Source organism: Drosophila gunungcola, unplaced genomic scaffold (assembly GCF_025200985.1).
Source record: "Drosophila gunungcola strain Sukarami unplaced genomic scaffold, Dgunungcola_SK_2 000001F, whole genome shotgun sequence".
In the NCBI taxonomy this organism is placed as follows: Eukaryota; Metazoa; Arthropoda; class Insecta; order Diptera; family Drosophilidae; genus Drosophila; species Drosophila gunungcola.
Window position 1 is genome coordinate 15,359,030 of NW_026453197.1, and position 12,711 is coordinate 15,371,740.

The 12,711-nt window shown below is 40.4% G+C and overlaps 2 protein-coding genes across 3 annotated transcripts; one reads left to right on the forward strand and one right to left on the reverse strand.

The window, feature by feature from the left end:
• The first annotated feature begins 442 nt into the window (after positions 1-442).
• On the forward strand, positions 443-2,791 carry LOC128262418 (insulin-like growth factor-binding protein complex acid labile subunit). 2 transcript variants are annotated; one of them, XM_052996669.1, is made up of 4 exons: positions 443-1,315; positions 1,537-2,130; positions 2,193-2,390; positions 2,668-2,791. In XM_052996669.1, exons 1-4 carry the CDS (start codon positions 470-472, stop codon positions 2,719-2,721), a joined length of 1,692 nt encoding a protein of 563 aa, XP_052852629.1. In that variant the 5' UTR covers positions 443-469; the 3' UTR covers positions 2,722-2,791. The 2 variants fall into 2 exon arrangements, with proteins under 2 accessions (XP_052852629.1, XP_052852630.1); XM_052996670.1 differs by lacking the exons at positions 1,537-2,130; positions 2,193-2,390; positions 2,668-2,791 and adding an exon at positions 1,374-1,530.
• Positions 2,752-5,560, reverse strand: LOC128262416 (long-chain-fatty-acid--CoA ligase heimdall). Its single transcript, XM_052996662.1, has 2 exons — positions 4,452-5,560; positions 2,752-3,851 (listed from the first exon to the last, which is right to left on the reverse strand). The coding sequence occupies exons 1-2, from the start codon at positions 5,519-5,521 to the stop codon at positions 2,876-2,878; spliced, it is 2,046 nt and encodes a 681-aa protein (XP_052852622.1). The 5' UTR covers positions 5,522-5,560; the 3' UTR covers positions 2,752-2,875.
• Positions 5,561-12,711: the final 7,151 nt, after the last annotated feature.

Here is a 12,711-nt window from a genome sequence, read left to right on the forward strand (position 1 = left end):
TTGAAATATACATATGTGCGATTTATGTAGCTTTGCATTGGCATTTAATTATATTCTTTGAATTCCATTTAAGAATATTAATTTTTTCTGTTATAAAAAATTTGTTACAGCCTTATAATTATTCAATATGAATTAAAATTATGTTGATTTAAAATATAATATTCATTGCCTTGCTTGTGTGACAATAACTCGTGTAAATCTCCTTAGATAGAATTCTAAAAATGTAAGGCCCCAACCTGTATTGCCGTATATCTAGCTGATGCATTTTGCGAGTTCTTAAAACAGTTGTCGAGTTTTTTCCAGCCTTGACTGAAATGTGGGCAAATGTTTTCCCTTGGCAAACGCCGACCAGTTGATTAGCTATCTTGACGGGTTGTCGGCTGGCTCCATGATCTGCTGCATAAGATAGGGGCTCATTTTACAAAGGCCCAGATCCGTGGGCTTAGTCTCCGGCGAATTGTGCCACGCGATGTACCAACTTCCAGTGAGCCTCCTGCTGCTGATCCTTAGCTTCAGCTTCAGGGTGAGTTGCCTGCAGTTGAGCAACTGCAATAAGACCGAGGTGACCTTAATACGGGACACGGAGCTTCTGACTTCACTCACCTTGAGCAACTGCACTCTGCCGCATCTGGAAAATGCCTTCTTCGTGCGCTTTGATCATCTGCTCCAACTGGAGCTGCAACATAGTGGACTAAGTGATTTGGATGACTTTTCGCTCAACGGCCTGATCAGGCTGCAATCTCTCTCCCTCGGCCACAATAATCTGAGTGCTCTGAGGTCCTGGTCCAGTGAACCCTTGGGTGCCCTGTCCATCCTGGACCTTAGTCACAATAGATTGAGCAAGCTGAGGGCCAAGAGCTTCGAACTATATCCCCAGCTGCAGCAACTCGACTTGCAAAATAACCAAATCAACCAAATCGAGGAGAACTCCTTTTATGGATTACCCCATTTAAAGCATCTACATCTGAATGGAAATCAACTGCAAAAATTGGATAGCAGCTTCTTTCGGGGACTCCATCGCCTCTCAAGTCTATCACTTCAGCATAATCAAATAGACAGCATAGAGATGGAGTCCTTCGAGGGCAATACCCATCTTCGAAGCCTACGATTGGATCAAAATCTATTGAGTAGTCTTACATTTATCAGTCAGCGCGGTCTAGCTCGACTGGTTCACCTAAATCTATCGAATAATCTTGTACAAAAACTTGAGCCACTTGGATTCTCCAAAAACTTTGAGCTTCAGAACCTGGATTTGAGTTTCAATAACTTGACTAAACTAAGTAAGGACGCTTTATCGGGCTTGGACTCATTGGAGGTGAGTTTTTCAAACACTTCTCCTTATGATAAGGTACAACTTGTGATTTTTTCCATAGATCTGAGATACTGATAAAAATAGAAACTTAAAATCATTAAACTAACTTTTTCATTGGCGATGTCTTCTTTGCAAATATTTAAAAAAAATATAGGTAGAAATGTATTTTAGCTAGTAATTTGCGACAAAACTTGGGCTTTTTGCACCTAATTTTTTAAATTCAGCGCCTGAACATAAGCCATAACTGTGTGGACGAAATGGAAACGGAAAGTCTGGAGTCTTTGGTCGCCCTTCTGCAAATTGATGTCAGCTTAAATCGACTGACCACATTACCCGAGACCTTATTTCATGCCAACACCCAACTGGAGGAGATTATACTTGCTAACAACCAAATTGTAAAGTTATCCCCTAAGATTTTCCACAAGCAAAATCACGTGAGATATATGAAATTGAACGGAAACGCACTGGATGATGCTGATTTTCTGCACAGACTGTCTCCGTCCCTCAACAGTCTGTCACTTTACGTGGACCTCAGCTCAAATCGCCTTAGTTCAGTCAATCTGAGCAGTCTTCTTCGATTTCGTTACCTAAATCTGGCGGATAATAATTGGAATTGCGCCTGGTTAGTTGCGAATTTGGTGCGTAAACTGCCAAACTCCGTGAATTTCGCACGTCCTTGGAGTGTGATTAATGATTGGAGTGAAAATATAACCAATATTGAAGGAGTGGACTGCTATGAGGGAGAAAGTAATCGATCTATTATTTTGCTGGATGTGAGTGCAGTTCCCCTACAAAAAACAAGCAACTGCGAGTGTGGGGTAAGTGAAAATCAAAATTAAAACAACTTGTTTGGTAATTTAAAATCATTTTTTTGGATCAGCAAACCTATGATGATTCCAATCCGTCGCCACCTCCCCTCACTTGGCCCAAAATACCTACAGATCGATTCGACTCGCGGTCGGTGATCATCTGGATGCTGGTGGCCATTGCAATTGCCTTTGCAGGACTTCGATGGCTGCGACGATTTGTTGATCGCAATGAGAAACGTAAACTCGGGACAAAGGAGCTTAATAATATGGTTTGTTGTGAATATTAATATCTTGTTTACCTTTTGAAGAGTTCTATACTTGTAACCTATTGAAAAACGAAGACGATAAAGTTATGTTATGTTATTTTATTAGTTAGTAGCTTACCAATTCCTTTTAATGTAAGTTCGTTTCAGCCAAGAGAATCATCTTGAGGGCACTTCAATTTGAATCTAACATGATTTTCACATTTGTTTTTATTCTATGTAAAATCAATGTCGATTACCTATTAATTAATGTGATTATCAATAACCCCCTTGTTTATTTCAGTACGTCAGCAAAGTTCAATGGCAGCCCGTCAGAAACGAACTGGAAAGATCGTAGCCCAATCTAAAAATATGTTGTTTGCACCGCTTAAATAAACAAATATATTGAGTTTATTATGTATAAAAATATATTTAATATAAGAGTTGATTACAATGTAAACTTTGAGTAATAAATTCTAGACCTAAGATAAAAAATAAACTGTTAAACTGCATTATTTGTACAGACGCTCTATGACTGTCGAGTATTTGGCGTGGACAATATTTCGCCTGATTTTGAGCGTGGGACCTAGTTCTCCGGTGGCCAATGAAAACTCGTGGGGAATGAGGGCGAACTTCTGCACCTTTTGGGCATTCGAGATGGCATGTTTGTTTGCCCGCTTGATGCCCTCCTCGAGGGCTTCCAGGAGCTTGGGCTCAGCGGTGATTTCCAGGGCAGCCGCCACAGCGGCAGTGTCGTTGGGTAGCTGCAGGTCGGCGGGAATGGACAGGAGATCGGAGAGACGGGTCTCATGGATGTCCAGATCGCGTAGCCACTCGATCGTCTCCTCGCGCAGTGCGTCCAGGGGAACCCCCGTCTTGCCATCGGACTTCGTCTTCAGGGACAGCAGCACCGACAGATACTTACGATGATCGCCGATGAGCAGCACATTGCTCACGCAGGGCAGCTCCTTCTTGATCAGCTCCTCGATGTGCACCGGGGGAATGTTCTCCCCGCCGGCGGTGATGATCAGCTCCTTGAGTCGACCGGAGATCACCAGATTTCCCTTGGCATCGAAGTAGCCCAAGTCGCCGGAGTGCAGCCAGCCGTCCTCATTGATCGTCTCCTCGGTCTTCTCCGGTAATCCCAGATAGCCCATGAAAATGCTGCGACCCCGCATCAAGATCTCCCCCTGGCCATTGCAGTCGGGTTCGTGGATCTTCAGTGTCAATCCCTCGCATGCCTGACCAGCACTATATAAATTGCTGATTTCCACATTTAGGGTGATGGCACCACCGCTCTCCGACATTCCATAGCACTCGCCCAGTGGAATGTCCAGACCAAGGAAGAACTGCTTCATCTCATCCGAGGTTGGAGCTCCACCGGTTAGGAAAACACGACAATTGTCCAGACCTATCATCTCACGAATGGGCTTTATGATGCGAGAAGCTAGCCAGTACTTGGTACTTCCATAAATGGATGGGGATTTTCTGAAATAGGGAATTGAAATATTAGTGATATTATAAAGAAATGGTTTAGTAACAGCGAAAATTATCAGATAATTACTTCTCTATGTTTTTTTCATCTAATTGTGAGAGGCTTTTGTTTAAAATTAGTTTTCAAATTTATGGAATTTATATTAAATAATTAATAACATTTCTGTACCTTACATTTATATGATAACCCCTTTTTATTTTTATTTTAATGGCTTTGAAGAAAAGTTTCCTAAAACCAGCACTACTTTCTGTGATTAAAATTAAAACCTTACTTTAATCACAGACATCTGATTTTAGAAAACAAACATTTAAAGGTTTAATGGCTTACATTTTTTTTAATCCGTTTAAAGGTGTGTGTTTTTTTTCGATCTATTTTCTGACATGCAATTTTACAAAATACGGGAATAGTACTTTTTAGTAGCTTAGGGGTTGATTCAATGACGTTTTTATTGGCTTTGTATTTGAATCTTTGATAAAGTCTAAGCTTTCTAAAAAGTGTCTTAGATAGGTCATGAGCAAAACAAATTTGATAAGTGAAAATAAATCACATTATTAGATGTTTAGCACAAGTAATTGTAGATTAGCTCGACTTACCCCGCCATAATTGTTATCTGGTGTTCGGCCACAGCCGCTCTAGCACGAGCTAGAAGGAGTCTGGAATAGGGTTTCGCCTTGGCCTCTGCGGCTACCAGACGTTCTTGAAGTTTCTCGAAAACGCGTGGAACTCCGAACATTTTCGTTGGCCTGGCCTTGCGAAAGGTCTTGATCAGCGTGCCTTTGAGCGCGTCCTTGTCCGCAAAGGTAACACATCCGGCATGAACTGGAGCCAGAAAGACATCGAAAATCTGGGCAGCCACATGACTCAGCGGGAGGTAGCTGACGAAGCTCTCCTCGCCGACTTGCACATCCTTTAGGCCATTTGCCGCGGATTTGGCGTCGAAAATGATGTTGTCGTGGGACAGCATTACCGCCTTGGGCATACCCACTGTGCCAGAAGTGAAGATCAGCATGGCACACTCGTTGGCACGAATCCGGGATTCCCGGGCCACCAGTTCCTCTCTGAGTTCGCTGGAGAAGGTGCGCTCCTGCAGTTTCTGCCAGCTGAAGAAGCCGGGTTCCTGATCGACGAAGGCCTCAAAGGGTCCGTGCAGCTGGATCACAGCTTTGAGTAGAGGCAAACGTTCCTTAATTGCCCTCAATTTGGCCATCTGCTGGGCATCATCCACCACACAAACGGAGGACTCTCCGGTGGCCAATACGTGATAAACGGCCTCCGCGGAGTTGCTCGGATAAATTCCAGCCACTACGGCTCCAGCTTGTAGAGCTCCAAACTCAGTAAAGAACCATTCAGGACAGTTGAAGGCCAGGATGCCCACCGAACTGCGCTCCTCGACACCAACGCTCAGCAGCATCAAAGCGGCCTGCTCCACTCGCTGCTGGTATTGGCCATATTTTAGAGTGGTCCAACCATCGACTCCCGATCCTGGCGTTTCCCACACCAAGGCGGGCAGATCGGCATACTTCTCACACGCCTCCCTGAAGAACTGGGGAATCGTCTGCGGCAGGACTGACTTCGAAAAGGATCCCGGCTCGTCCAGGCGCAGTTTAACGGCCTCGTGAAGCGAGGTGCTCGTATAGCTCGTGGCTGATTTGAGGTCGTTCATGCTGAAGGCGAGCCCAACGAATAAAAGCGGTCAGGTTCTGGACACGGGTATTTATGCCCTCGCCACCAGATGCTGATAAGGCCGGACTTGCACATCAGCCAGAGAAGGCGGAGTTCCCAGGCGATCACTGTGGTTTTACCAGCTCTGCGCCATATTGGGATTTCAAGAAATTAAGTGAAATCTGCATTTACAGGCGTGGATATTTCGACTCGGCCGACGATCCTTTTGAAGAACACATAACTCCATTTTACTCTTTTATTCTAGATTATAAGTACGCTAAACAATTATGCAACGCTAATAAAATGTTATTTGATTAGAAAGTAAGCTAGCAATTATATAACAAATCGATTAGAACAACATTCAAAATTTTCTTTTTTTCTTTTTACAAAACACACCTTTTTTTAATAAAAGAAAAAAATATTTGATATTAAATATTTAATATTTAAAGCCAACTTACAAAGTAAGTAAGTCATTTTAGTAGATTAAATACTGGGTTTTAAATTAAATGATTTTCGAAATTTAATAAGAACATATACTATTTTGTTGAGCTTTTGAATGTTAATCTTAAATTAAAAGACTTTTGAAATTGAACTGAAATGTATAGTATTTTGTATACTTGAACCACAGTGCCTTTAAGCAATAAATAGGCTACCGGCTTTGCCAATCACTTGAACCTCAAGCAACGATTAGCCAAGATTTCTTGTCTGCCATTTGAAATACATTGTCTGACCTTTAGACGCGTGCGAAGAGTTTGAAGTGGGATCGGTCTTTGACTGATAACGACACATAGTCTTAGTATGTTGCTCTCTGTAGCAACAAACCTTTAAGACTGATGCCGATTATTATTATCAGCGGGCTCGCGCTACAAAATTCAGTCGTGTTTGTCATGGAAGCAGGATTCAGAATGTCATAACCTTACGAAAAATAAGTGTATGAGTTCCATGGGTACAAAAATCTCTTAAAGATAGAGTGTTAGATTATGTATTTTAAAATGTTAATATATTTATTAAGTATACTGGGGTGAACGATGCCACAAAAAAACATTTCGGTTCTAATCGATGTAGCAGTATTGTAGCAATTAGGGAATTTCAAAGGATCCCTGAATGTTGTAATAAACTAAACCTAGTAATTATTAATGAGAGAACACAACAGAAGCTTAAGTGAATGTATTTAAAGGGTCAACAATTCGGGTCACAATTTTTTTACTTTCATTTAATTTCATTTTATGGGATTTGTTCAGCTACTCAACGCAGTGTAGATCCCATACAAAACTGACCTTCGACAAGCGGAGGGCAGGGCTCAGTTTCAAGTAGTTCAGTAGTTCAGGTAGCGGCAGTACATAATTGGGTAACCCCGTGCAGGCCGTCCTCACATATGTGGAAAAGGACCCATACGCCCCGTGGCCAGGTACTGCAGCTGTGTGGGAAACATGGTTTTACGGCCGATATTCCCCCTCCAGAGCCCGGACTCCCCAGTTGGTCGGTCAGTCGGGCGCATTAGACATATGCCATACACACATTACACACACACACACATCAGACACACACGCATTTCGTCACATAGAGAGGTAGAGAAAAAACTTTCACACAGGCCAGTTGAAAATAACAAATCGCAGTCGGGTTTCCACTGGTTTCACTCTTCTGGGCGCCTGCTCAACGAACAGTCATTTTTTGTACAAATTTATAATTTATTGTTTAATATATTTTATTGCTAAGTGTCAAACGGGCGTATGCCATTCGCATACATTGAAATTCATGCACCATATGTGGTGACTTTGGGGCAGGCGATAAAACGAAAATATTATTAACTCAAATGTAATTGTTGCAATTCTCAGCTTATCTTTTGTTATGCTCGCAACAACAACATTATTATGAAATTATTTACCAATGAACAGCAGCTCATGAATGGGTAACAAGTGCGCCCATTGTCAGTGGGCTTTGCGAGGGGATGCCGGGGTGTGGCCGGGGGCTTTATTGCATCAAAACTACAACACAAATAGTTGCAATATTCTGTTTTTCTCGCTTGTTTTTTTCCTATTCTACTAGCAACTATATAAATATATATGTATTTTTGAGTGTGAGTGCGGCATGTGTAACGGTACATGGCATTTATATCGACTAATGCCAGGAAAGAATAAAAATCCGAATATATGTATATGCGGGCAGGGGTTTGAAGGGGCGCAATGGCAGATGTAATCGTATGTACGGGTTTTAGTGAAAACATGGACGCATAGGCATGTAAAAAGGAAAATCTCACCTTAAATGCGAACTAGCAGTAAAGCTAACAATAAAATGGACATTGAGAAAACATTATATTCGGAGAGGGTGGTTCAGAAAGAAGGACGTAAAGACTTTCATTGACTGTTACATAGTTTATGTTGATGATTATTTGTTAAGCAAGGATATTAATAAAAATTTCACTCTGTTAATATTATAAATTACAACACAAAAAAAAAAAAAAAATGACCAGCCCCATTTTTTTTATAGTTAAAAAATAAATTTATTTAATTTTTAAAAAACTGCTTTAAATGACAAAATATCTTTGTTGTTTTTGCCAAACACTTCCACGGAAAAATTTTAATTTAGGATTCCCTAAATATTTTTTTTTTATTTCCTTAATCTAGCGCATATTAAACAAACATGGTCCAGCCTAAATAGAGTGGCACAATGTTTCGGTCAACCATTTGACTCCAAATCGTTACATCCATTAACACAGCTACAGATACTCATTCTCGATTGGACACATTGAAAGTGATTTGCCATATCTTCGGCTCTGCTCGTAGACTATATCAATATGCAAACCCTCGACCATTCATCCGATCGGCCCGGCATGTGTAACAATATGCGCTGTACATATTTACACGCACATCGAGTGACCTAATGTGCGGGCAGTGGGCGTGGCAGAGGGGCGGTGGGCTGGCGATTGGAGTGGGCAAATGGCAAATGGGTGGTGGTGGCGCATGTCTGGGACTTTTGTAGATTTGTTTGTGTACATATAGATATAGCGAAACCACCCGGCGCACAGCATTGATTAGCAGGCGTGAAAGAGCCGAGCCAAAGCAAAAAGTTCATGCGAGCAAAGCAGCAGCACGAGCAACAATAACAACTAGCAGCAAACAAACAAGTACACACAACAATAAGGAAACACATTCGTGCACATACAAGGCCCATACACACACACACACATACTCACACAAACTAGAAGGGGGGCTGGTGGACGGGGGCAAAAAGGGGGCGGTACAGATAAACAGCATTTATATTCATGTATCACCAGCAACAACAACGACAATAACAACAGCTACAGCACATCGCAGACATAAAAAGCGAAACGAAAATCAAATAACATGCGTACATATTGACAAACAAGCGGACGACCGACATAGGTACATATATATGAACCAGTACAAGTAGGTACATATACATACATATGTAGGTACGTCCCCCTGCAACTCATTCAAACTCATTTCTATACAAACATATCATCATCAGCTGTACTCGGAACCCAGTCCTCTCTCTCGATTCTGGTTCTATATCTTTGCCGTTGCCTCTGCCTTTGCCTTTGCCGTCCTCCCTCCATCGGAACCGACTGGTCAGCCACATAAGTAGCAATTACAACGCAACCGGTATTTAAAACTGTTTTTTATAAGTACCGGCACTAGCACGAAACTGATACAAAAACTAATCCAAGTCCAATGGCATGGTGACGAAATCATCATCATCATATCTCACGACTGTGAGATACCCACTACTTCCGGATCTGTTAGAGAATAGTTTTTATAGGAACTGAGCCCAAAATAAAAATTATTGTACTTTTAATCAAATCAATACAAAAATGTTTCTTTTAAATAAAAAATTACCATGTTGTAAAGATTTACCATTTTATGATCAAAATGTTTTTGTTTTGGTATTTTAAAATATGTATTTAATTTATTTCTTTATTAGTTGTTGAACAAAACATTACTGCTAGAAGATGATGTTCTGTTGATTCAAAAATACCCTGAAAAATTTTCCCTTAATCTCATTTGACTGGTGGGAACCGTAATAAAACTAGTCGCAAGCAGAAAAATGCGAGCTCATCTGAATTAAATATGCAATAATGATTTAAATGTAGTATAACGATGTTGGCCCCCTTTCGATTCTGTCGTAAGCAAAGTCACAAGATCAGCTCGAGTGCATTTGACTGATAGTTCCAGAAGATAATCGGTTCGAGTGCACCGGGCAGTGCATTTGAGCAACCCCTGTAATAGTCATCATTACTGTCACTATCATCGGCTTTAGTCGTCGAGTTATCACCCATCATTCACGCACCGATTGCGGAGTAACACTCTCCCTCTCTATTGCTCCTTCTATCTGTCTTTCTTTTTAATAGCCCCTATTTGTTTTCTATGATGCCTCGATTTTCTGTCGTCATTGTTGATCAGTGGAAAATTCTGAAGCCACTTCTAGACTGAATGGTATTAATGGCCGTCAAGCAGAGATTGTGCTCGATCATGGAAAGTGCCTGATGACTGTCGTAATTTTCCCAAATAGAGCAGAACGCCTCTCTTCGCAAACCGAGAAAAGTTTAAAATCATGTCCTAGAAAATTCACCATTAAATTTTTTAGCCCATACAAAAATAGGGCTTTTGAAAATAATTAGTTCAAATAAAAAAGTTTTAACCTAAAACGTTGGCCTTTATTAGTTTCAACTAAAATAATTTTTTATACAATACAAGACAATTCATAGTTTTATTACATTTTAACAATTTTCCTTACGCCGAAAGGAGTAGAAAAATTAGGCCACTTTTTATTTTTAAAAATAGTTTTACCAAAATTTTATAAGGTCGTATCAGCTAGAATGTTTAATTAATTACTATTATTACTACTTAATATATTTTTTGAATAACGGTGTTTCAATTAAAGTTTTTTTGAAACTGGGAACACGTTTTCGATGATGTGGCCACCTTTTCCGACCGTTTCTGTGCGAGACATGTCCCAATTTTTCAGACAGCGTCTGTCGGCGAGTCGCTGAACGCCACCAGCCGATAATCACAACAAATAAAGTTGTTGTTCCTCTGAGGCCGTTGTTGTTGCAGTGCCGCTTACAGCGACGCTGGCTGCGAAACGATGGCGTGCCGGCGAGCAATTTCCATGAGCTTTGCTACGTCATCACCGCCGGCATACAACAACACACATGCTGATTGGCATGCGAACAGGTCGCACTGCCTACATACAGTTACATATGTCGTACTCAGATGCTTATACACGGAGAAAAATTATGTTAATTAATTTCTTACACTTATTTGTTTCTACAAAAACCTTTGGAACACCAGCGCTGTAGTCTTAAACACCGACCTAGCAGCTATGCTTACAAAATTTGTTTAATTTTGTAATTGAATTTCATTGTTTTCGGTGTAGCTCTACATATTTGAATACTCTCCTCGGCGTCACCTATTACATTTCAGTTTCTTTCCATTTCTGGTTTTGGCTTTCGCGTTCCCCTGCTATTGCTCATTACACACACACAACCACACTCGTTGGCGAATGTAGATAGACGAGTATGTAAACATGTGTACGTTACATACCTACGAATTTGTGAGAACGTCGCCCGTTACCGTTTTAGCTTTCATGGGGTAACATTAACCGCCTCTCCCCACCCCTAGTCCGCCCCACAACTACACAATGCCGTCGCAGCAGCAACAACAACAGCAACAACAACAGCAACAACAACAGGAACAACAACATCATCGGAGCATTGCACACTACACACACGCTCCTCTGGTCTTTCGGCCTGCTAATCGTTTCTGCTCGCCTGCTGGCTGCTTATGTTTATTTGTATATATCGAGCAACACAAACGCACAAAGCTCATATGCAAAACCCGCCCGGCACATACAACTCTACTGTTGCTGCGAAGCGATGCGAAATACCCGTATACCCGTATGCCCATGCCCGTACTCATACCGTACCCGTACACCCCCGCCGGAAGCTTCCGCATCCATCAGAGCTCGGCCAGCAAACGAACACGTGTCTGGTTGCCTAGTCCGTCTGGCTGTCGAGTTGTATGTTGTCCACTTGGAGAAACAAACTAATAATCTAATTCTAAATTCGGGTTTGAAAATGTAAATACATTTCGGGATTGATATGATTTAAATGTGTAGAAGGTTGCGTAAATCTGTTAAATTAAAGAAAATCAAATTCGCAATTGATTTCAATTTTTAAAAATGCAATAAAGAAATTTGTTTATTGGTTTTCTGTTATCTATTTTAAGAGCATTTTGAAGTTCAGTTACTTAAAATAAAGATTAATGTAAGAAAAAAAAGAAATACAACAATGTTTTTGGAATTTATTTGTATCTAACTAAATTATTTAGTAATTTTATTCTGCACTACAATTCAAACAATTTAATTGTATTGAAAAATTCTAAGCTTGTTGTTAAGTTTGTAAGGAAAAATACTCTTTTTTTTTTAAAATTCTGTCCTCAATTTTAAAAAAATTATTTTAGACAACATTTGGCGAACTTTACTAACATTGTATCCCAAGTGTAAGTACATGCGTTCGTTCAATCTTAGGCGGATTGTTGTAAGAGCATTTTAGTAGACGACCAAGTATTTACATATTTTTAAGTTTAGAACCAGTTGAAGAAACCCATTTGTTCAGCTGATTTGGTGTAGATAATTGCAAAGGGAGGAATAGTTGTGTACATATGTACCCAACCACAATTGTTAAGTTAGGCTACGAAGTAAACAAAGTGCTTGCGATAGTAAGTCTCGACTAAACTCAATTTTGCCTGCTGCGCAAATTTCTTTCCTAAAAAAATAGTTTGAGTCATTCACAACCAAAACAAAGCAGTTAATATTTAGCTATAATTTGGTTTGTTTTTTTCAATTCAACAAATACACTTTCTAGCCGATATGTTAGCCAGTTAAAATTTAAAAACTAGAGAAAGGAGTATTTTCGAACAATTCGATCAAGAAATTTTTTTTTACAATTTCTTTGTAATATAATTTTTAAATATTAAAACATCCATCTTTCTAACTTTTCGAATGAAATATATATTTCCAACATGTTGCATCGATCGGGTTGTAAGACAAGAGGCCCCAACCCAAACCTGATTATTTTCCCCACTTTGATGCAACGTGCTCGATACAAGAGCGTTTCTCCACTCTCCAAACGGTCGTCTCGGTACATTTCCAATGTTGTTGATAAGGAGG

What these genes read in the sequence shown, in the direction of transcription:
- LOC128262418 (XM_052996669.1), top strand. Translation starts at nt 470, where the DNA reads ATGTACCAACTTCCAGTGAGCCTCCTGCTGCTGATCCTTAGCTTCAGC. An exon ending in CGGGCTTGGACTCATTGGAG is followed by an intron (nt 1,316 to 1,536) that starts GTGAGTTTTTCA and finishes TTTTAAATTCAG; the next exon opens with CGCCTGAACATAAGCCATAA. An exon ending in CAAGCAACTGCGAGTGTGGG is followed by an intron (nt 2,131 to 2,192) that starts GTAAGTGAAAAT and finishes TTTTTGGATCAG; the next exon opens with CAAACCTATGATGATTCCAA.
- LOC128262416 (XM_052996662.1), bottom strand. Translation starts at nt 5,521, where the DNA reads ATGAACGACCTCAAATCAGCCACGAGCTATACGAGCACCTCGCTTCAC. An exon ending in CAGATAACAATTATGGCGGG is followed by an intron (nt 3,852 to 4,451) that starts GTAAGTCGAGCT and finishes TCCCTATTTCAG; the next exon opens with AAAATCCCCATCCATTTATG.